This window comes from Lucilia sericata, unplaced genomic scaffold (assembly GCF_015586225.1).
Source record: "Lucilia sericata isolate MDLA Ls3-8-SP2 unplaced genomic scaffold, ASM1558622v1 Contig000953F_arrow, whole genome shotgun sequence".
NCBI lineage: Eukaryota > Metazoa > Arthropoda > Insecta > Diptera > Calliphoridae > Lucilia > Lucilia sericata.
In genome coordinates, this window is record NW_023994937.1 from 82,435 (window position 1) to 104,960 (window position 22,526).

The following is a 22,526-nucleotide window of genomic DNA, read 5'->3' on the forward strand; positions in this document are numbered from 1 at the left end:
GTTCTAGTTCTGTTCTAGTTCAGTTCTAGTTCAGTTCTAGTTCAGTTCTAGTTCTGTTCTAGTTCTGTTTTAGTTCTGTTCTAGTTCTGTTCTAGTTCTGTTCTAGTTCTGTTCTAGTTCTGTTCTAGTTCTGTTCTAGTTCTGTTCTAGTTCTGTTCTAGTTCTAGTTCTAGTTCTGTTCTAGTTCTGTTCTAGTTCTAGTTCTAGTTCTGTTCTAGTTCTGTTCTGTTCTAGTTCTGTTCTGTTCTAGTTCTGTTCTGTTCTAGTTCTAGTTCTGTTCTAGTTCTGTTCTAGTTCTGTTCTAGTTCTGTTCTAGTTCTGTTCTAGTTCTGATCTAGTTCTGTTCTAGTGCTAGCTCAATACAAATCTAAAGTTATTTACTTAAAAGCATACTTTAATTACTGCAACAAATGTCACAAGCTAAAATATGCATTGATTTTGATTGCTTGTAGTTTACTAACCTTAAAGTATGCTATGCTTTATTTAAAAAAAAATTTATTCATTTTCTTTCGTTTGTCTTGCATTTGTTTAAGTTATTTCAAGTCAAAGTATGCTTGACATTTTCCCTAACATATTTACCAAGTATTCAATGATTTTTATTTACTGTCTGATTCTGAAAGTATACATAGCTGTTAATACATAGTACATACCTCAAAGTATGCTTTAGAATTTGAATTTCATTTTATTTACAGATTACATGTTATATTTATTCGATTTGTTAACAGTTACAAGTCTAGATGTGTTAATATTTATGCATTGCAAGTGTTTAGTAGTAGTTAAAGGTATTCTTTTGATTTGTAACTTAAATATGTCCTCAATGTATGCTTTACTTTTAAATTTCTTTATGTTATTTTTAGTTAAGAGTTGTTTTAACACCTTGAAATGATTTAAATATCTATATGACCCTTATTGAAATGTTCTTTAACGTTTTGATAGGGTTTAATGCTATTTCTCCTAAAAGCAGGCTTTATTTTTGATTGCTTGCTTCAAATTCTGCTTTTCTTATATATTTTGTGATATGTAATTTCCTTTAGTATTTGACTTTGATTTCTTTAAAATATGCATTGATTTTTTTATTATAGGTTATTGACTTTTTTTCTGTTAACAAACTGTCTGCTATTTTAGCTTGATTTTTGTTTAAAAAATCAGTGATTATTAATGCTGATTGGCATTTAGTTCTGTTTGGTTTTTTAATTGGCCCTAAAGTAGACTTTAGTAGCTTTAGATTAAAGTAAAATGATTTAAACGACCAAGTTCAAACTTTGGCCCTAAAGTAGACTTTAGTTAAAGTAAAAAATTTTAAATGTTGAAGTAGAAACATCGATTCTTTCAAGTTTTCTTAAAATATTAATGATTTGTTTTCAAAAGTCTGCAACATGTTGAGGGTTTTAATTAAGTTTTTAGAGCAATTTGGAGTTTTGTTTATGTTTTTATGTGGCCTTGAAGTAGGCTTTAGATTTTGTTAGCTGTTTAAAGTAACAAGTTGTTTAAAGAAAAATGTTTAAAAAATTCTTGATTATTGCCTATGTTTAGGAGATTTTTAAATTCAAATCAATTTAATCCTTAAAATAGGCTATAGTTTTTAAAGTTAAGCAAATATTAAGCTTTAAATGTAAATTTAATATAAAATTTAACTAGTTTTTAAGTTATTTAACTTTTTGCTCTACAAATATAAACAAATTTAAAACTATTTGCCTTAAAATAGGCAACATTTTCTTATACTTAAACAAAATTGTTGCCCCTATTATCTTATTTATAAAATATATTTTCTAAAAAAGCTAATTTTCAGCCTTTAGCTATTTGGGGTTTTTGTATTTTTCTTTGGCTTTTATTATTCTATTCTATTTGTCTGTTGGAAAAAAAAACCTTTAAAAAAGTGTTTGTCTAGGCTGTCTCTCTAGCTTTTGTTATTTTAATGAAATTTAAATATTTTCTAATGCTTATTTCACGCCTTTGTGTTATAGAACTAAAATTGTTTGGGTTAAAAGTTAAACTCACACATATGTCTTCTATTTGCTTTAGTGCTCCTTAAAGTAGGCAAATATTCTTAAATAAATACAGAGCCTAATCAATTATTCACTTATTTATCTATTTGGCTTACATTTTAAAGATATTACGCCTTTAAAATTCTATCCATACAATAAAATCTAAAGAAAGAAAATTTTACTTAACAGTAAATATTTTATGGTCTGGCAGTCTTCTATTAAGAAAAAAAAGAAGCAGCAATAACAAAACAGAAAATAATCAATAGGATTTTAAAGCCAGCAGGCATACGAACAAAATAACTATGAGAAATTGTAAAAATTGAAAATAATTTATAAAGAAATGGTAATGTAATAGGCAGCCATAGATTTCAGTTAAATGAAACAGAATTAAAGCCTAATTTTGGGCGTAAAGGACAAATAGTTCATACCAATAGGCCGGCATGTGAAGAGTATTAAAAGAAACCTTAGTAACTAATAAAATAAATTCAAAATATCTAAAAAGTAAAGCATAATTTCAGGAGATTTTTAAACAAAGGAACTACTGCCTATTTTAAGGCACCTATTTTTAACTAAAACCAGTTATCACTGAGCACTTTATTTACGAAAACCCTTTAAGCCTTGAACCCCTTAATAACTACCACATAAATTTATAAAAAAATCTAAAAAATCTATTTTAAATTTAAAAGCTTCTAAAATCACTTTTTGGTCATCAAAAACCATTAAAATCAAAACCTGTTTTAGCATTTTTTTTCAGGCTTGAATTGTTTAATCTCTATTTCCGTTTTTTTGCCCCTCCCCCACTCCCTCTAAACAAAATAACCCAACTGCATATTAATCTCTTCCTAAAGTTATTTTTATCTTTTAAATATGAAAAAAAAACAACAACAAAATGCAATATGTACAACATGTTATTTATTTGAAAAAGTCAACCATGCAAAACACCCCCTTTAGTTCAAGTGTAACTGGTAATTTATGGTTGTTTTTTTTTTTGTCTGTATGGGCCCTCTAACATGTGAGGTGGAACAGATACTACAGACATATTTTCTGCTAAATAAAATCAATTGAAAATGCAACAGTTTGGGCTAAAGCAGACAATTTTCGAATATTGACAACAACAACAAAATTCTGGGAAATTTAAAAAGGAACATTTTGCAGGAGATAATTTAAGAGAATTTCTTTCTAGTTCAGTTTTAGTTTAGTTCTAGTTGAGTTCTAGTTTAGTTCTAGTTCAGTTTTAGTTCTGTTATAGTTCTGTTCAAGTTCAGTTCTAGTTCAGTTCTAGCTCAGTTCTAGTTCAGTTCTAGCTCAGTTCTAGTTCAGTTCTAGTTCTGTTCTAGTTCAGTTCTAGTTCAGTTCTAGTTCAGTTCTAGTTCAGTTCTAGTTCAGTTCTAGTTCACTTCTAGTTCAGTTCTAGTTCAGTTTTAGTTTAGTTCTAGTTGAGTTCTAGTTTAGTTCTAGCTCAGTTTTAGTTCTGTTCTAGTTCTGTTCAAGTTCAGTTCTAGTTCAGTTCTAGCTCAGTTGTAGTTCAGTTCTAGTTCTGTTCTAGTTCAGTTCTAGTTCTGTTCTAGTTCTGTTCTAGTTCTGTTCTAGTTCTGTTCTAGTTCTGTTCTAGTTCTGTTCTAGTTCTGTTCTAGTTCTGTTCTAGTTCTGTTCTAGTTCTGTTCTAGTTCTGTTCTAGTTCTGTTCTAGTTCTGTTCTAGTTCTGTTCTAGTTCTGTTCTAGTTCTGTTCTAGTTCTGTTCTAGTTCTGTTCTAGTTCTGTTCTAGTTAAGTTCTAGTTCAGTTCTAGTTCAGTTCTAGTTCAGTTCTAATTCAGTTCTAGTTCAGTTCTAGTTCAGTTCTAGTTCAGTTCTAGTTCAGTTCTAGTTCAGTTCTAGTTCAGTTCTAGTTCAGTTCTAGTTCAGTTCAAGTTCAGTTCTAGTTCAGTTCTAGTTCAGCTCTAGTTCAGTTCTAGTTCAGTTCTAGTTCAGTTCTAGTTCAGTTCTAGTTCAGTTCTATTTCAGTTATAGTTCAGTTCTAGACTATATCCATTCAATTAGAAATGTATTCATCAATTTAATGTAGAAATTTCTGTTTATTTTCTTGTTTAAACAATTTTTTATAAATTAAACACAAATATTAATAAAAAAACATAACAAAGCGCCTGAAAATATGCAAATTTTGTGAACCTAAAGTTCATTGCTTTCTGTTTTAATAAAAAAATAACATAAAATTTATTTATATTGAATATTTATTCTTAATATTAATTATACATAATTTGATTGATTTGTTTTTTATTAGGAAACGAAAACAAATTTCTAAATTATTTAGGGTGAATATGTAAATTTTGTTTTTTGTTAAGAGCCTTAAATTATGCTTTATTTAATAACAACAGATGTTATTATTGTAAGCATTTCTTGGCACAAATTAACACTAAATTTATTAATTTATGGACGGTCCTTTAAAGGAAAATATTTATAAGATTTTGTTAAAGATTGTAAAAATTATTTATATAAAGCTGGGCTGTAGCCTAAAAATAGTCTTGGGGTTGTGTTATTTTTATTAAATTTATTTAAGAATTTCTTGTTAAGAAGATAATTGCATAATTTAGGCGAAAGTTGGCCTAAAGAATGAATGTTTATTAAGGGACATAAACGAGTTTTCTTTATAATATACAAATAATGAAATTTTCCGTAAAATATTTTATGTAATAAACAAAAGACTTAACATGTTGTTGACATTTATAATTTAAACTCCCCTAAGTATACTTTATATTTTTCTATTAAATGTTTTAAATTTATTTAAGAACCTATCTATTACAAACCCCTTTTTTATTTGCAAATATGTTTTCGTTTTAATTTATTTCACATTTCAATTTAGTTGTTCATTAATTATTTATTATTTTTTAATTTACAATTTTTTTTGTTGTTAACATATTAATCCTTAACATATGCTGTATAAATTGTAATGATTTTCATTATTTCCTGTGTTTTGCTTTTAACCACATTTTATGTTTTAACAAATATCTTAAGCCCTTAAGCTGACTTTAATAATTTATAACATTTAAATGAAAAAATAAAATAAAACTCCTTAAAGTATGCTTTAAATTTTTTATTATTTCCCTAAGTGTTGTTTTTAATTTCCTTTTAATAACTTTTTTGGTTATTATTCTTAAAAAAAAAACATTAATGTTTTCATTATTTTAAAGCCAAAGACAGCAAATGTTAATATTTCGACCACAAAATTTATTACTTAGCCTTAAAGTATGCTAAATAATAGAAAAGAGTAAAAGTTTTTTCTGGTTTGTAACATCAAAAGCCAAACAAAAAAGACAAATTTTAAAAGTTTACTGGTAAAAGTTAAAAATGGAAAGTTAAAAAGGAAGTCGAGAAGGAACAAACCCGAAGTTATTAAAAAAATCATAAAAAAAGTGTTAAAAACTGTTTAAACAGCAATTTTTTAATAATTTATTTATAACGAAACTTAATTTTTGCTAAAATGACAAACCAACTTTACAAACATCAACTACCAGCCACCTTAAAGTAGGCTTCACTTCTTTCTTTTGGTGGTTTTCGAAAAAAAAACACAAAAACTTTATAAATAAAACTTAAGTAAAATATTGTAACACTTGCTCAACATTTTTGTATATAAATAGAAAAAAAATCTGCAAAGAAATTAAAAAAAAAACTTTCCAAAACTAACAATAGCAAGTTAAATTTGTAGTAATTAAAAAAAACATCCATCTGTGTACAGATGAAGGAAGTAAAAAAAAAAAATTAAAAAAGTATTATGTTTGCCGAGAGAAAAAAAGTTTTGTGTAAAACTATATAATTTATAAAGTTTTTTTTATGGAAAAAATTGAAAAGCTAAATAGGAGTAAAAAAATGATAAAAAGCAATAAAGTTGATATCAAGTTAAAAAAAATATTAAAATAACAAAGAAATCAAAGCAAATTGATTTAAGTTGAAAAAAAGGAAACTTTAAATTTAGTTTTCCTAGAAAAACTATTAATTTTGTGGTTAAAAATAGTTTAATTTTGTAAAGATAAACGATTGAACACAGATTAATAAACAAACCCACCTAAAAGTATGCTTTAATATGTACTTTAAATATAGAGTTTTCTAGAACAGAACTAGAACAGAAATAGAACAGAACAGAACTAGAACAGAACTAGAACAGAACTAGAACAGAACTAGAACAGAACTAGAACAGAACTAGAACAGAACTAGAACAGAACTAGAACAGAACTAGAACAGAACTAGAACAGAACTAGAACAGAACTAGAACAGAACAGAACTAGAACAAAACTAGAACAGAACTAGAACAGAACAGAACAGAACAGAACTAGAACAGAACTAGAACAGAACTAGAACAGAACTGGAACAGAACTAGAACAGAACTAGAACAGAACTAGAACAGAACTAGAACAGAACTAGAACAGAACTAGACTAGTTCTGTTCTAGTTCTGTTCTAGTTGTGTTCTAGTTCTGTTCTAGTTCTGTTCTAGTGCTGTTCTAGTTCTGTTCTAGTTCTGTTCTAGTTCTGTTCTAGTTCTGTTCTAGTTCTGTTCTAGTTCTGTTCTAGTTCTGTTCTAGTTCTGTTCAAGATCTGTTCTAGTTCTGTTCTAGTTCTATTCTAGTTGTGTTCTAGTTGTGTTCTGGTTGTGTTCTAGTTCTGTTCTAGTTCTGTTCCAGTTCTGTTCTAGTTCTGTTCTAGTTCTGTTCTAGTTCTGTTCTAGTTCTGTTCTAGTTCTGTTCTAGTTCTGTTCTAGTTCTGTTCTAGTTCTGTTCTAGTTCTGTTCTAGTTCTGTTCTGTTCTAGTTCTGTTCTAGTTCTGTTCTAGTTCTGTTCTAGTTCTGTTCTAGTTCTGTTCTAGTTCTGTTCTGTTCTAGTTCTGTTCTGTTCTGTTCTGTTCTAGTTCTGTTCTGTTCTAGTTTGTTCTAGTTCTGTTCTGTTCTAGTTCTGTTCTAGTTCTGTTCTAGTTCTGTTCTAGTTCTGTTCTAGTTCTGTTCTAGTTCTGTTCTAGTTCTGTTCTAGTTCTGTTCTAGTTCTGTTCTAGTTCTGTTCTAGTTCTGTTCTAGTTCTGTTCTAGTTCTGTTCTAGTTCTGTTCTAGTTCTGTTCTAGTTCTGTTCTAGTTCTGTTCTAGTTCTGTTCTAGTTCTGTTCTAGTTCTGTTCTAGTTCTGTTCTAGTTCTGTTCTAGTTCTGTTCTAGTTCTGTTCTAGTTCTGTTCTAGTTCTGTTCTAGTTCTGTTCTAGTTCTGTTCTAGTTCTGTTCTAGTTGTGTTCTAGTTCTGTTCTAGTTCTGTTCTAGTGCTGTTCTAGTTCTGTTCTAGTTCTGTTCTAGTTCTGTTCTAGTTCTGTTCTAGTTCTGTTCTAGTTCTGTTCAAGATCTGTTCTAGACTAGTTCTGTTCTAGTTGTTCTAGTTCTGTTCTAGTTCTGTTCTAGTTCTGTTCTAGTTCTGTTCTAGTTCTGTTCTAGTTGTGTTCTAGTTCTGTTCTAGTTCTGTTCTAGTGCTGTTCTAGTTCTGTTCTAGTTCTGTTCTAGTTCTGTTCTAGTTCTGTTCAAGATCTGTTCTAGTTCTGTTCTAGTTCTATTCTAGTTGTGTTCTAGTTGTGTTCTGGTTGTGTTCTGGTTGTGTTCTAGTTCTGTTCTAGTTCTGTTCCAGTTCTGTTCTAGTTCTGTTCTAGTTCTGTTCTAGTTCTGTTCTAGTTCTGTTCAAGATCTGTTCTAGTTCTGTTCTAGTTGTGTTCTGGTTGTGTTCTAGTTCTGTTCTAGTTCTGTTCTAGTTCTGTTCTAGTTCTGTTCTAGTTCTGTTCTAGTTCTGTTCTAGTTCTGTTCTAGTTCTGTTCTAGTTCTGTTCTAGTTCTGTTCTAGTTCTGTTCTGTTCTAGTTCTGTTCTAGTTCTGTAACAGAACTAGAACTAGAACAGAACTAGAACAGAACTAGAACAGAACTAGATCAGAACTAGAACAGAACTGGAACAGAACTAGAACAGAACTAGAAAAGAACTAGAACAGAACTGGAACAGAACTTGAACAGAACTAGAACTTAACCAGAACTTAACCAGAACTAGAACAGTACTAGAACAGAGCTAGAATAGAACTAGAACAGAACTAGAAGAGATCTGAGGCAGAACTAGAACTGAAGTAGAACTTAGCTGGAACTGGACTAGAACTGAATTAGAAACCAATTAAAAATGAACTAGAACTGAACAGCAATAGAACTAGAGTTCTAGTTCAATTCAAGTTCAGTTCTGGTATAATTCTAGTTCATTTTTAGTTTAGTTCAAGAAATTTAATTTTCATAATTTCTAACTTTAATTACATTAGCTATATTAAGAGCTGTTCTCCAAGAATAAGCCCTAGACATCATATATAGTTTTTTGAACCTTTTGCAAAAGCTAAAGAAACAATATAGTTTCTCATAATTTTTCCCCATTTTACATTATTGCCGGCATAAAAATATGTAATGCTTAGAATAAGACTACAAATATGAGTATATGTAGGTAAAGTTACATTAGGTTTTTATAACTACTGCCTTACCAAGAAAGTAAGAAAAAATCACAGTAGAATCGGGAAGGTTGCATAAAACATAGTATTGAAGTCAATATTTTTTCTATAACATCCAGGATAACTTAAGAAAAGTCTCACCCATTGTAAATCTTTTAGCTTAATTAAGTTTCTACTGTTTAGTTAAGTTATATTACATATTTTATTTTAGTACGTGTTATATATCTGTAACGTTTTGAAGTAATAATAGCTACAACATAAGTGTAAGCTTAAATATAAGAAAAAAAATACTACAACACTTGAAACTTTAGTCATTGAAAACAAAATGGCAATAAATTATAAAGAAGTTTTTTTTTTTTTTGGTTGAACCTTTATGGCAGCAAAAAAGTTACACTTATTAAAACAATTTTTTAAAAGTTATTAAAGAATTACTTTAAAAAAAATAAAGAAAATTTATTTAAGTTTATGTCATAATAATAATTGTTGCCGACTTGTTTTTTATCATAACTTTGGTAAATTTTGAAAGTTTTGAAAAAATTTTTTAACAAATTTTTCTCTTTAACATAAAGTTTATTTTAGTGAAAAAATGAGTTAAAAATTTTTCATAGATTTTGAGTAATCAAGGTTTTAAAATGAAATTTTTTTAAAAATTTGAAAAATTAAAAAATTAAATTTTTGTAAAATTTTCTCTTTGGTTAAAAAAAATAGTTCAATTTTATATTATTGTCTAGAACAATTTCATATTAGTTAATATTTTATAATTTTTATGAAAAATTTTTTCAAAATTTTTTATTTTTTAAAAATTTTTTATTTTTTAAAAATGTATCGAGTTTTTAACTAAAAATTTTATATTTTGTAAATGAAAATTTGTTCCTTTTTATAGTGTTGTCAGAAAAATTTTCTAATTATGATTATATTTTTAAATTTTTATGAAAAATTTCAAAATTTTTCGAAATATTTGAAATTTTTTAAATTTTTTTTTAAATTTCAAAATTTTTTTTCTTAATTTTTTTTTTGGAAAACTATCAACTTGAAATCACTTTAAATACCATTTTAATTTAATTTCAGAAATAAAAAAGAAAAATTTTGAATCAAAAATTTAAAAAAAAAAAATTTTTGTTTCAGTTTTTTTTTTTGTCCGTTTGACATAATTTTTGTCATAACTTGGATAATATTCAAACCATTTTAAAAATTTTGCTCTTAAAATTTTTTCAACAACTTAAAGTTTGTTATAATGAAGAAATCAACTAAAAATATTTTATAGATTTTAAGTAATCAAGGTTTAAAAACCAAATTTATTTCAAGTTAAATAATTTAAAATTTGAAATTTTCAAAAATTTTTTAAATTTTTTTTTTTTAGAAATGTATTGTTTTCTAATGAAGTATAACATTTTATAAAAGTTTTCTCTTTTAACTTTATTTTTCTCTAGATTTTAATAAATTTTTGTTATTTAATTTTATAATTAATTATACATTTTTTTCACCCTCAATATTTTCACACACAATTTTTCATTGAATTAATTTAAGATAAAACTTACAGTTTCATATTTCATTTAAGTTGCTTTTGTTTTACAACATCATCATCATCATCTTCTTCATAAATTATGCCAAACTTACGAAAACAATATATGAAAAAAAAAAGTTTCAATTTTGAAAAAATTTTCAAATTTTCACACGCTAAACAATGCGAAATTGTGTAGTAACTATAAAAACACTAACAAAAATATTAAACAAATAACAATTAACATGCTTATGAAGTACATACTACAATTACAATTCCCCTTAATTAAAAAATTTTAGTTGAAAATTTTTAATTTTATTAAAAAAAACTGTATATGAAGACTTGTAATGATAAATATGTATATGACAGCCATAGAGTCAGTTTGTGTGTGAGTTTTTATTGTGCAGGAACTAATAATTCCAAAATGCGTTCACACTATTCTATATGAACGTGTGGTGAAGTGAACATGCAATCGTCGAAGTGTAACGTCTGATTATTATGATGTAAAGATTTGAAGGGTCGTTTTGGGTTGTTTGGGTTTTGAATTCAATACGTTTATGTTGTACACGAAATGATTTTTAGTGGAAATTTTTGGAAAATTACCGGATATTAAAATTACAAAATTTTTAAGGTTTGAAGGGGGATGGATAATAGAAAGAGATAATAGATTTATTAAAATCTATAAAAAAAGACAACTGTTGCTTGAGAGAAGTTAAATCAATCCATAGAACTTTGATGATATGTTCCCATTTTTGAATTCACAAAATAAGTCTTTAACAAAGTCTTCTTGCTTTAAAAGTAGTTTTCTTGTAATATTCGTTTCACTATATCCCCCCTTTTCTCCTTCCCTATATAACTATCTTGTAAAGTATGTACTTCCCTTTTAATAACTTCATGCTATAAGATCTTTACAAAAATATCTTTAATTTATACTTTTTTTATAAAAAAAAATTGAGATTTTTTTCTTCATTTATGTAAATGCGTAAAAAAAGTACATGATGGTATGTAGGAACACGTACGTTTACACATTTATTGTTATTATTTTACTTTAAAGAATTGTGTAAAAAAAAAGAATTCTGCATTTAATAATAATGATGGAAGAATGAAATGAAAGAAATGAAAGAAAGAAACAAGATTTAAAGCATAAATCGAGGGTTAAAGTGGGAATTGTCTTTAAATAGTTTGAAAACTTAAGCAGAGAGCAATACAATGTTTTGAGCGAAACGAGAGTATCATGTCATCATACTGAGCTTTATTGTCATTTAAGTATAATAAAGCTTTTGCCGTACTTGATAATAAAGCTTTTGTCGCACTAGGTAAGCAGTACTGCTTACTTGTCAAGTAGTATGGCCTAATTTTTAATTTAAAAGCTCAAAGCATTATTTATATAGAAAACAGAGGTCAAAGCTTTGTTACTTCTTTACAGCTAAACTGCATAGAGACAATAAAGTTTAAAGCTTTTTTTGCACTTTATAAAGCAGAGAGTAAAGCTAAAGAGCAATGCATTATTTTGAGCGAAACGAGAGTATTATGTCATCATACTGAGCTTTATTGTCATTTAAGTATCAAATGCATTCAAAGCTTAGTATTTTAATAAAGCTTTTGTAGCACTAGGTAAGCAGTACTACTTACTTGTCAAGTAATATGGCCTAATTTTAATTTAAAAGCTCTTTTTTATATGTAGAAAACATTGTTCAAAGCTTTGTTACTTCTTTACACCTAAACTGCATAGAGACAATAAAGTTTAAAGTTTTTTTTTCACTTTATAAAGCAGAGAGAAAAGTTAAAGAGAAATGCAATGTTTTGAGCGAAACGAGAGTATCATGTCCACATACTGAGCTTTATTGTCATTTAAGTAACAAACGCTTTCAAAGCTTAGTATGTTAATAAAGCTTTTGTCGCACTAGGTAAGCAGTACTGCTTACTTGTCAAATAGTATGGCCTAATTTTTAATTTAAAAGCCCTTTTTCTATATAGAAAACAACATTGAAAGCTTTATTACTTCTTGACAGATAACTGCATAGTTTAAAGCTTTTTTCCCTCTGAGTATGCACTTTTCTTTATAATAATAACAAAATTCAGAGTTTTCGTTACTCTTTATAGAGACAACAAAGTTCTCTTTCTCCTTAATAAGTTATAAATGTTCAGAGCTTTTTGCCCCTTTAAAAGCAACAGTTTTCGAGCTTTCTTTGTTTAGCTTTCTTTTCTCTGCATTAAGACAACAAATTTAGCTTTTTCTCTTCATAAAGACAAAGTGGTTCAGAGCTTTTTGTCTCCCCTTTAAACGAAACATTTCTTGGGCTTTATTTTTTTAGTTTGTAGTTATTAAAGCTTTATTTTCTTTGCATTGAGTCACCAAAACTTAGACCTTTCTTTTCCCCTTTAGAAGAACAAACAAGTTTAGAGCTTTTTTCGAGCTTTATTTTCTTTGTTTGGGGTCATCAAAGATTAATTTTCCCTACACTGAGTCAACAAAGTTTTGTTGCTGCAATGAGACTACAAAGTTTTAAACTTTCTTTTCTCTTTCATAAAAGTTCTGAACTTTTTTCTTTAAAGGCAGCAGTTCTCAAACTTTCTATTCTTTGTTTAGATTTATCAAAGCTTTCTTTTCTCTATATTAAAACAACTAAGATTTAATCTTTCTTATCCCTTTATAAAAACAAATAAGTTCAGAGCTTTTTGTCTCTTTATTTAAAGGTCTACGAGCTTTATTTTCGTTGTTTAGAGTCTATAAAGCTTTATTTTTCTTTATTTTCTCTGCACTAAGGCAACAAAGTTTTAATTTTTCTTTTTAAAAGAAAAGTTCTGAACTTTTCCCCCCCATTTAAAGTTAACAGTTCTCGAGCTTTCTTTTGTTTGTTTGGATTTACCAAAGCTTTCTTTTGCCCTGCAATGAGACAACAAAACTTTGATTTAAAAGCAACAGTTTTTAAGCTTTCTTTGTTTTTAGCTATTAAAGCTTTCTTTTCCCTGCAATAAGGTAATAAGGCAACAAAGCTCAGAGCTTACTCTTCTCTGTATAGATACAACTATTCCTTGATCTTTCTTTTCGCTTCATAAAGACTATAAAGTTAAATTGAATTCTCTCTATAGAAACAGCAAAGGTTAGATCATTAGCTTTCTTATATAGTGACGACAAAGCTTAGAGTGTAACTATCTCGGTATGGAGACTATAAAGCTTAGAGTCGATAAAGTTTAGAGACAATACAACTATATTTTTACCTGCCACAAAGCTCTCAACAAGAGAGCCAAGAGTATAAGTTAGAGTTTAATCAAGAGCTTTTAACTTCTACATAATACTACAGACTTAATAAGCAATATAACTGTTAAGCTTACTTAATAACTTATCAGGTAATGGCTAACGCTTATTTGCTAACTATTTAGTAACTACTTTAAACAACTGATTTATAAAGAGAGTTTCAATGAAAGCTTAATAAACTTTTATTAGTTATAAACCACAAAATTTTGATTATAAAGGGATCTATGGCTGACTGCCTTCTTTCCCCTCTTGTTTTTGAAAAACCAAGTACTAAATACTTTAAATTATGGGTGTGTTTTACACAAAATTATTTAAAACATAATTTAAAGAACTTACACTGTTTAACTATATAAAACACACAAATTCCTCTACTCTTACCCATTACAGCCCCCTTTCTTTTGGTTGTTAAACACAATCAATATTTAAAGGCTTATAAAACAAAAAACAAGCCCCTATAGACATTTTTTTTATAAATAAACCCCTTTTTTTCTTCAAATCTTCCATATAGGCAAACAAAAAGCAAGATATGAACTTATATTTAGTTGAACAACAAAAAAAAAAATGAACTTTTTTGAAATTGTGTGTTCTGGCTGAATAAACCGGATACATCTTCTTAAACAGTTTTTTTTATAAAACATTTAAATATTGTATTGAACAGTTTTTTTCTTTGTGGGTTTCAACAAAATTTTTATCATAATCAATTGTTTTGAACAATAAGGTAGTTGATTTCTTTTGTTGTTGCCTTTTTATACAAAAAATGTTATATAAAAGAAATTCTTAGAAATTTTTCCATAAAAAAAAAACTAAAAAAATTTCTTTTAAACTTTTTATAAAGCTTTATTTTAATATTTCCCTCTTTTTTTTGTAGATGCTAAAACACGTACAAATCTCACCTTTACGCAATCGTTCAGATTCCGTTTCCATGCGTTCCAGTACCTCTTGTGCCTCTTCTATGTGTGGCAGCCCCGAGCCGCCCAGCGATTTACAAAGAACACCATCACGAGCCAGCAGTTATTCTAGTTTAAATGAACAATTGCCTCAGGTAAGTTTTTGGAAATGGTAACCGAGTTATTTTGGACAAAAAATAATAGAAATATTTCTTCTCTTGCAGACAACTATTAAAGTATTTACCAGCTGTTTGAAAATTGACATTGAATATAAGACCTTGGGCATACAGTGGGATACCACTAGCAAGGATGTTATTATGCAGTTATTGAGACGGTAAGTTGAGAGTAAAGGGAAAGAAAACTAGATCTAGGGCACGAACACTATACACCAGAACACCAGACTATAGACTATACTACAGTCCAGACTATAGATCATTCTATAGTCCAGACTATAGACTATACTATAGTCCAGACTATAGACTATACTATAGTCCAGACTATAGACTATAGTTCAGACTAAAGACTATCTATAGTCATGCCCATAGACTATACTATAGTCAGGACTATAGGCTATTCTTCTGTCCAGACTATAGACTATTCTATAGTCCAGACTATAGACTATTCTATAGTACAGACTATAGACTATTCTATAGTACAAACTATAGACTGTTCTATAGTACAGACTATAGACTATTCTATAGTCCAGACTATAGACTATTCTATAGTCCAGACTATAGACTATTCTATAGTCCAGACTATAGACTATCTATAGTCCAGACTATATACTATTCTAAAGTCCAAACTGTAGACTATTCTATAGTCCAGACTATGGACTATTCTATAGTCCAGACTATAGACTATTCTCTAGTCCAGACTATTCTATAGTCCAGGCTATAGAATATGCTATAGTCCAGACTATAGACTATTCTATAGTCCAGACTATAAACTATTCTATAGTCCAGACTATAGACTATTCTATAGTCCAGACTGTAGACTATTCTATAGTCCAGACTATAGTCTATTCTATAGTCCAGAATATAGACTATTCTATAGATCAGATTATAGACTATTCTACAGTCCAGCCTATAGACTATTCTATAGTTCATACTATAGACTACAGTCCATACTATAGACTATTCTATAGTCCAGACTATAGACTATTCTATAGTCCAGTCTATATACCATTCTATAGTTCAGACTTTAGACTTATTCAATAGTCCAGACTATAGACTATTCTATAGTCCAGACTATAGACTATTCTATAGTCCAGACTATAGACTATTCTATAGTCCAGACTATAGACTATTCTATAGTCCAGACTATAGACTTTTCTATAGTCCAGACTATAGACTATTCTATAGTCCAGACTATTCTATAGTCCAGACTATTCTATAGTCCAGACTATAGATTATTCTATAGTCCAGACTATAGATTATTCTATAGTCCAGACTATAGACTATTCTATAGTCCAGACTATAGACTATTCTATAGTCCAGACTATAGACTATTCTACAGTCCAGACTATATACAATTCTATAGTCCATCCTATAGACTATTCTATAGTCCACCCTATAGACTATTCTATAGTCCAGACTATAGTTTATTTTATAGTCCAGAATATAGATTAATCTATAGTCCAGACTATAGATTATTCTATAGTCCAGACTATAGATTATTCAATAGTTCAGACTATAGAAGATTCTATAGTTCAGACTATAGATTATTCTATAGTTCAGGCTATAATTGTTCTATTGTCCAAAATATAGACTATTCTATAGTTCAGACTAATAGGTTTTCTCAAATACATCTCTCTTAAGTTGTGAAAAACAAATTTAAACCGATTTTTTAACTCTTCCTACTTTTTCAGCTTAAAAATGCGCCATCGTGATCCCCGTTTATTTTACTTATCCATGGAGGTTTCTGTAAGACGAGCTGGTGTTAAAACGATTTTGGTTTTAGATGAAGATACCCGACCCGCCATATTGCAAGCTTGTCATCCTAAAGGCGAGTCTCGCTTCTGTTTACAACTCAAACCGGGTGGTCTTATACGAGTTCACACCTCAGCCTTGCAACCCTCTTCACAATATAAGTCGTTGGTAATTTCCGAAGAGACTACTTCAGATGAATTATTACAATTGTTGTTATCCTGTTACAATTCCATGGAACCTGTGGAACAGTTTTCCATATATGAGGTAGGTTTAATTTAAAATGATCTTGTATTTAATAGATATATTCTAATTATGTTCTGTTTTCATCCGATTACAGGTCTGTCCCGGTCAGGAGTATCAACGCAAATTACATCCCGATGATATACCCTTACGCGCCCAAGCTGAACGTGCCAAACGTGGAGAAACTTGCCATTTTTTGGTACGCCGTAATCCCAACTATGCTAGACGTCGCCAAATTTTAAATGCCCTCGATGAGGTGGTCAAAACCTATAATACTGCCTCTTCAACCTCCACATCTGCCCAACATAATAAATCTTTTGATACCGATAGCTCACTTTGCTCTCTGGATGATAGCTCTAGTTTATTAGATGTTTCCATGGATTCTTTATCGGATGATCTGCAAAGTTTAATGACTAGCGATGATGATGAATGTGCCTCCTCAACATCTGGTTCTTCAGATACTTCATCGGAAGGCTCGAATAGTATCAGAAGAACACCCTCTACCCTGACCATGGTTAAACAACCCTCAGAGGTTTGTTTGCATTGTCAAAATAACTACAAGTCATGTGATTTTTGTCATAAAAATCCCAATATGAACATGTTAATGCGAACACCTTCCTCCTTACATAATAATGCTAAAAGCAATAACTCTCTTTTCAATACCTCATCCTCGTCCACCTCCTCCTCCTCGAGTACCCTGCCTACCTATAGTCCGGTTTATAATATACGTGAAATCCGTACTGCCACCCACTCCTTTTCATTTCTCGGTAATGATAAGAAACTTTTGGATATCGAGTTAAATGGACGTTTTGACGCCACAGCTTGCCGTCTAAGACCCCAAAGTGTTTACATGGGTCGTACTTTGCCACGCATGATTATGGATGCTACCAGCACTTATGAGACCACCTCGGCCGATGAGCTACTTTCCCAAGATATTAATGGTAATCATAAAGTTAGTACGGCCTCGGAAAGTTCTACAGTAGCGGCGGAAGCTGTTAATAATAACCCTGCCAAGGGTTTGGGTCATTTTGTTTATATATAAGTTTGATAGGGGTGGGAGGGGCTTAGGCCTATTAGAGTCCAGTATTTTTTGTAAAATTTTTAAGTTCAAGTATTTTTTGTTGTTGATATATGTTTTAAAGAATAGACGCTTTATTATGGTAGAATATGGCCAAAATAAGATATATTCTAAAAATATCTGAAATTTCAAGGCTTCGAAATAATTTTTAAGAAAATTTGTTAATTTTTTAGAAAAATTGACGCGTGAGTTTTATTTATTATTTTAGAAAATGTATCGCTGACGTTTAATTCTTTGAAAATGTGACGCTTGCGATTAACTTTTATAGAAATTATGACGCGCGGTATTTTTTTTGGAAAATTTTGACGCTTGCGATTTATTTTCTTAGAAATATTGTCGCTTGTGACCAAATTTCATAGAAAATTTTTCATTGTCGTTTATCTTTTTTAAAAGATATTAAGATTGCGCTTAATTTTTATTAAAATTTTTTCACTCGTAATAAATTTTTTTCTTAATTTTGACGCTTGCGATTTATTTTTATGGAAAATTTGTCGCTAGCGTTTAATTTTTATGGAATATTATCATTTGCGTTTAATATCTATAGAAATTTTGTTATTGGTGTTTAATTTTTTTTTAGAAAATTTGTCGCGTGCGATTAATTTTTGGAGTATATGACGCTTTTAAACAATTTTGAAAAGAAATTTGTCGCTTGTGCTTAGAATTCTTAGAGAATTTGTCGCCTGTGATAAATTTTCATAGATAAGTTGTCGCTGGTGTTTAATTTTCATATAAATTTTGACGCTTGAATTAAATTTTTATAAGATGTTTGTCGCTAGTGATAAATTTTCATAGATAAGTTGTCGCTTGTGTTTAATTTTCATAGAAAATTGTCGCTTGTGTTTAATTTCCGTAGACAATTTGTCGCTTGTGTTTAATTTTCGTAGAAAATTTTTCGCTTGAATTAAATTTTTATAAGAAGTTTGTCGCTAGTGATAATTTATCAGAGAAACTTAGTCGCTTGTGATAAATTTTAACTGAAATTTATCGCATGTGAATAATTTTCATAGAAATTAAGACGCTTGTGATAACTGTTATAGAAAATTTGTCGCTTGTGATTAATTTTCATAGAAAATTTGTCGCTTGTGTTTAATTTTCATATAAAATTTGTCGCTTGAGAAAAATTTACATATCGCTCGTATTTAATTTTCATAAAAAATTTGTCGCTTGTAAACAATTTTCATAGGAAAATTGTCGCTCGTGCTTAATTTTCATAGAAAATTTGTCACTTGTGTTAAATTTTTATGAAAAATTTATGGAATGCATTTATCTTATTGAAAATTTATCGCTTGCATTTAATTTTTCAGGAAAATTAGTCGCTTGTTTTAAACTTTTATGGAAAATTTATCGCTTGCTTTGAATTTCTATTAACAATTTTTCGTTTATGATATAATTTTCATATAAACTTTATGTCTTGCGTTAAAATTTTATAGAAAAATTGTCGCTGGCGTTAAATTTTTATATAAAAGTGTCGCTTGCGTAAATTTATTTTAGAAAAGTTGTCGCTTACATTAAATTTTTTAGAAAAAGCTGTTAAGTTTTTATGAAAAAAATTTGTCGCTGTCGTTAATTTGTTATATAAAAGTGTCGCTTGCGTTAAACATTTATAGAAAATTAAATTAAATTTTCATAAAAAAGTTGTCGCTTAAGTTAAATTTGTATAAAAAATGTGTCGCCTGCTTTAAATTTTGTGAAAATTTGACGCTTGCACTTAATTTCTAGAAGTTTGCGTTTATTTTTTATAGAAAATTTGTCGCGAGCATTAAAATTTTATAAAAAAAAACTGTCGCTTGCGTAAATTTTTGAAACAATTTTGGTTTAAATTATGTGAAATCTTGTATTATTAAAAAAAAAACTTCAATAAAAGTCAAATGAATTTTAATTTAAGAGGCATGTTTTAATTTTATAATTTTTAAAAAACCAAATAATTTGTATAAAAATTAATTATAAATAAGTACCAAAATATGTAAAATATATTTTAAAAACAAGTGGCCTTTAAAATTGCAATTAATTTTTAAATTTTAAGTTTTTATTTTTAAACATTTAAAACTTGTGTATATATAATTTAATTAAATTTAAAAACTCTAAATTTTGTATATTTTTTTTTCTTTAATTGTTAAATTTTTTTTTAAATTTTCTATAACTCTTTAAATCACTTAGTAAGTAGTTTGAAATCCAAAACCAAAGAAAAACTTTAACACAAATTAGTTCATAGTTTGCCTTGTAATCAATATTTTTTCTGACAAAAAACTTTAAAATATAAATAAATATTATAATTTTCTTAAAAAAACAAAATTGTCTTAAAATTTATTTAATTTATGCTTTAAAAATATTTAATATAAAAATCCATTTATACATTTAAATAAACATTAACATAAAAATTTGTAATATCGTTTATATGAAACAAACATATAAAACCAGCATTTATTCCAAAAAATAGTTAATTGTAGCACTAAAAGTATGAAAAAAGCCACAAAAAAACACGCACATTGTAAAAATATTTCAAAAACATAAAATGCATATTTAACAAAACATTTAACTAAATAGACAGAAAAGCCAGACATACATGTGTATAAAGGATAATCACAGTTTTCTCTATATCCAACAATTAAAAAATTGAACATACTCTTGCTTAACCTAAACATACTCTTGACAAAATTAAACATACCCCTCTATGGTATGTTCAGTTTAGCTTTTAACTATATTTCTTTTCTTATTTCACAAAATTCCCCCAAAACAGTGCTTATCCTTATTTTATTACATTTATTTTTTATTATAATTCTTATGTCATTACCAAAAAATTACTCATTCAATTTAATGTTAATGTGAAATTTTGTTAAAGATTTTGTTTTCTTCATTCGCTTCAAGTATATTAAAATTAATTTGCCACAATATGTAATCTATAAAATTTATAGAAAAAATCATATAATATTAAATTTTTATGGTATATTTTTGTTGCATATGTGTGTCTGTGTTTCTTTATATTTTCATACGCCCATGATAAAAAAACAAATTATATTGATAATAAAAAAATAAAAATTTTAAAAAATTTGCAAAAAAAACTTAAAAGGTTTTTGATTGAAATGACGAAGGAAATGTTTTAAAATAAGTATTTAAGGACATATTGAGTTTACAAAATTTAATTCTGAACAGAAGTAGAACAGAACTAGAACGGAAATAGAACTAGAAGAGAACTAGAAGAGAACTAGAATAGAACTAGAACAGAACTAGAACAGAACTAGAACAGAACTAGAACAGAACTAGAACAGAACTAGAACAGAACTAGAACAGAACTAGAACAGAACTAGAACAGAACTAGAACAGAACTAGAACAGAACTAGAACAGAACTAGAACAGAACTCGAACAGAACTAGAACATAAATAGAACAGAACTAGAACAGAACCGAACTAGAACAGAACAGAATTGGAACAGAACTAGATCTGAACTAGAACAGAACTGAACTAGAACAGAACTAGAACAGAACTAGAACAGAACTAGAACAGAACTAGAACAGAACTAGAAAAGAACTAGAACAGAACTAGAGCAGAACTAGAACAGAACTAGAACAGAACTAGAACAGAACTAGAACAGAACTAGAACAGAACAAGAACAGAACTAGAACAGGACTAGAACAGAACTAGAACAGATCTAGAACAGAACTAGAACAGAACTAGAACAGAAGTAGAACAGAACTAGAACAGAACTAGAACAGAACTAGAACAGAACTAGAACAGAACTAGAACAGAACTAGAACAGAACTAGAACAGAACTAGAACAGAACTAGAACAGAACTAGAACAGAACTAGAACAGATGTAGAACAGAACTAGAACAGAACTAGAACAGAACTAGAACAGAACTAGAACAGAACTAGAACAGAACTAGAACTAGAACAGAACTAGAACTAGAACTAGAACAGAACTAGAACTAGAACAAGAACAGAACTAGAACAAGAACAGAACTAGAACTAGAACAGAACTAGAACAGAACAGAACAGAAATAGAACAGAACTAGAACAGAACTAAAACCGAACTAGAACAGAACTAGAACTAGAACAGAACTAGAACAGAACAGAACAGAAATAGAACAGAACTAGAACAGAACTAGAACAGAACTAGAACAGAATTAGAACACAACTAGAACAAAACTAGAAAAGAACTAGAACAGAACTAGAACAGCACTAGAACAGAACAAAACTAGAACAGAACGAGAACAGAACTAGAACAGAACTAGAACAGAACTAGAACAGAACTAGAACAGAAGTAGAACAGAACTAGAACTGCATTATAACAGAACAGAACTAGAACAGAACTAGAACAGAACTAGAAAAAGAACAGAACTAGAAAAAGAACAGAACTGGAACAGAACTAGAACAGAACCAGAACAGAACCAGAACAGAACCAGAACAGAACTAGAACAGAACTAAAACAGAACTAGAAAAGAACTAGAACAGAACTAGAACAGAACTAGAACAGAACTAGAACAGAACTAGAACAGAACTAGAACAGAACTAGAACAGAACTAGAACAGAACTAGAACAGAACTAGAACAGAACTAGAACAGAACTGGAACACAACTAGAACACAACTAGAACAGAACTAGAACAGAACTAGAACACAACTAGAACAGAACTAGAACACAACCAGAACAGAACTAGAACAGAACTAGAACACAACCAGAACAGAACTAGAAGACAACTAGAGCAGAACTAGAACACAAACCAGAACAGAACTAGAACACAAGTAGAACAGAACTAGAACAGAACTAGAACAGAACTAGAACAGAACTAGAACTAGAACTTGAACAGAACTAGAACAGAACTAGAACAGAACTAGAACCGAACTAGAACCGATCTAGAACAGAACTAGAACAGAACTAGAACAGAACTAGAACAGAACTAGAACAGAACTAGAACAGAACTAGAACAGAACTAGAACAGAACTAGAACAGAACTAGAACAGAACTAGAACAGAACTAGAACAGAACTAGAACAGAACTAGAACAGAACTAGAACAGAACTAGAACAGAACTAGAACAGAACTAGAACAGAACTAGAACAGAACTAGAACAGAACTATAACAGAACTAGAACAGAACTAGATCAGAACTAGAACAGAACTAGAACAGAACTAGAACAGAACTAGAACAGAACTAGAACAGAACTA

At 29.0% G+C, this 22,526-nt stretch overlaps 1 protein-coding gene across 2 annotated transcripts in view; it reads left to right on the plus strand.

The window, feature by feature from the left end:
- Positions 1-18,869, plus strand: part of LOC119609256 — a 59,477-nt gene extending 40,608 nt beyond the window's left edge. For both annotated transcript variants that reach the window (XM_037963968.1, XM_037963967.1), the window contains exons 2-5: positions 14,102-14,275; positions 14,345-14,454; positions 15,988-16,312; positions 16,386-18,869. In XM_037963968.1, coding sequence (XP_037819896.1) covers positions 14,102-14,275; positions 14,345-14,454; positions 15,988-16,312; positions 16,386-17,330 — 1,554 coding nt within the window. In that variant the 3' untranslated portion in view covers positions 17,331-18,869. The remainder of the gene's footprint in view (positions 1-14,101; positions 14,276-14,344; positions 14,455-15,987; positions 16,313-16,385) is intronic.
- Positions 18,870-22,526: the final 3,657 nt, after the last annotated feature.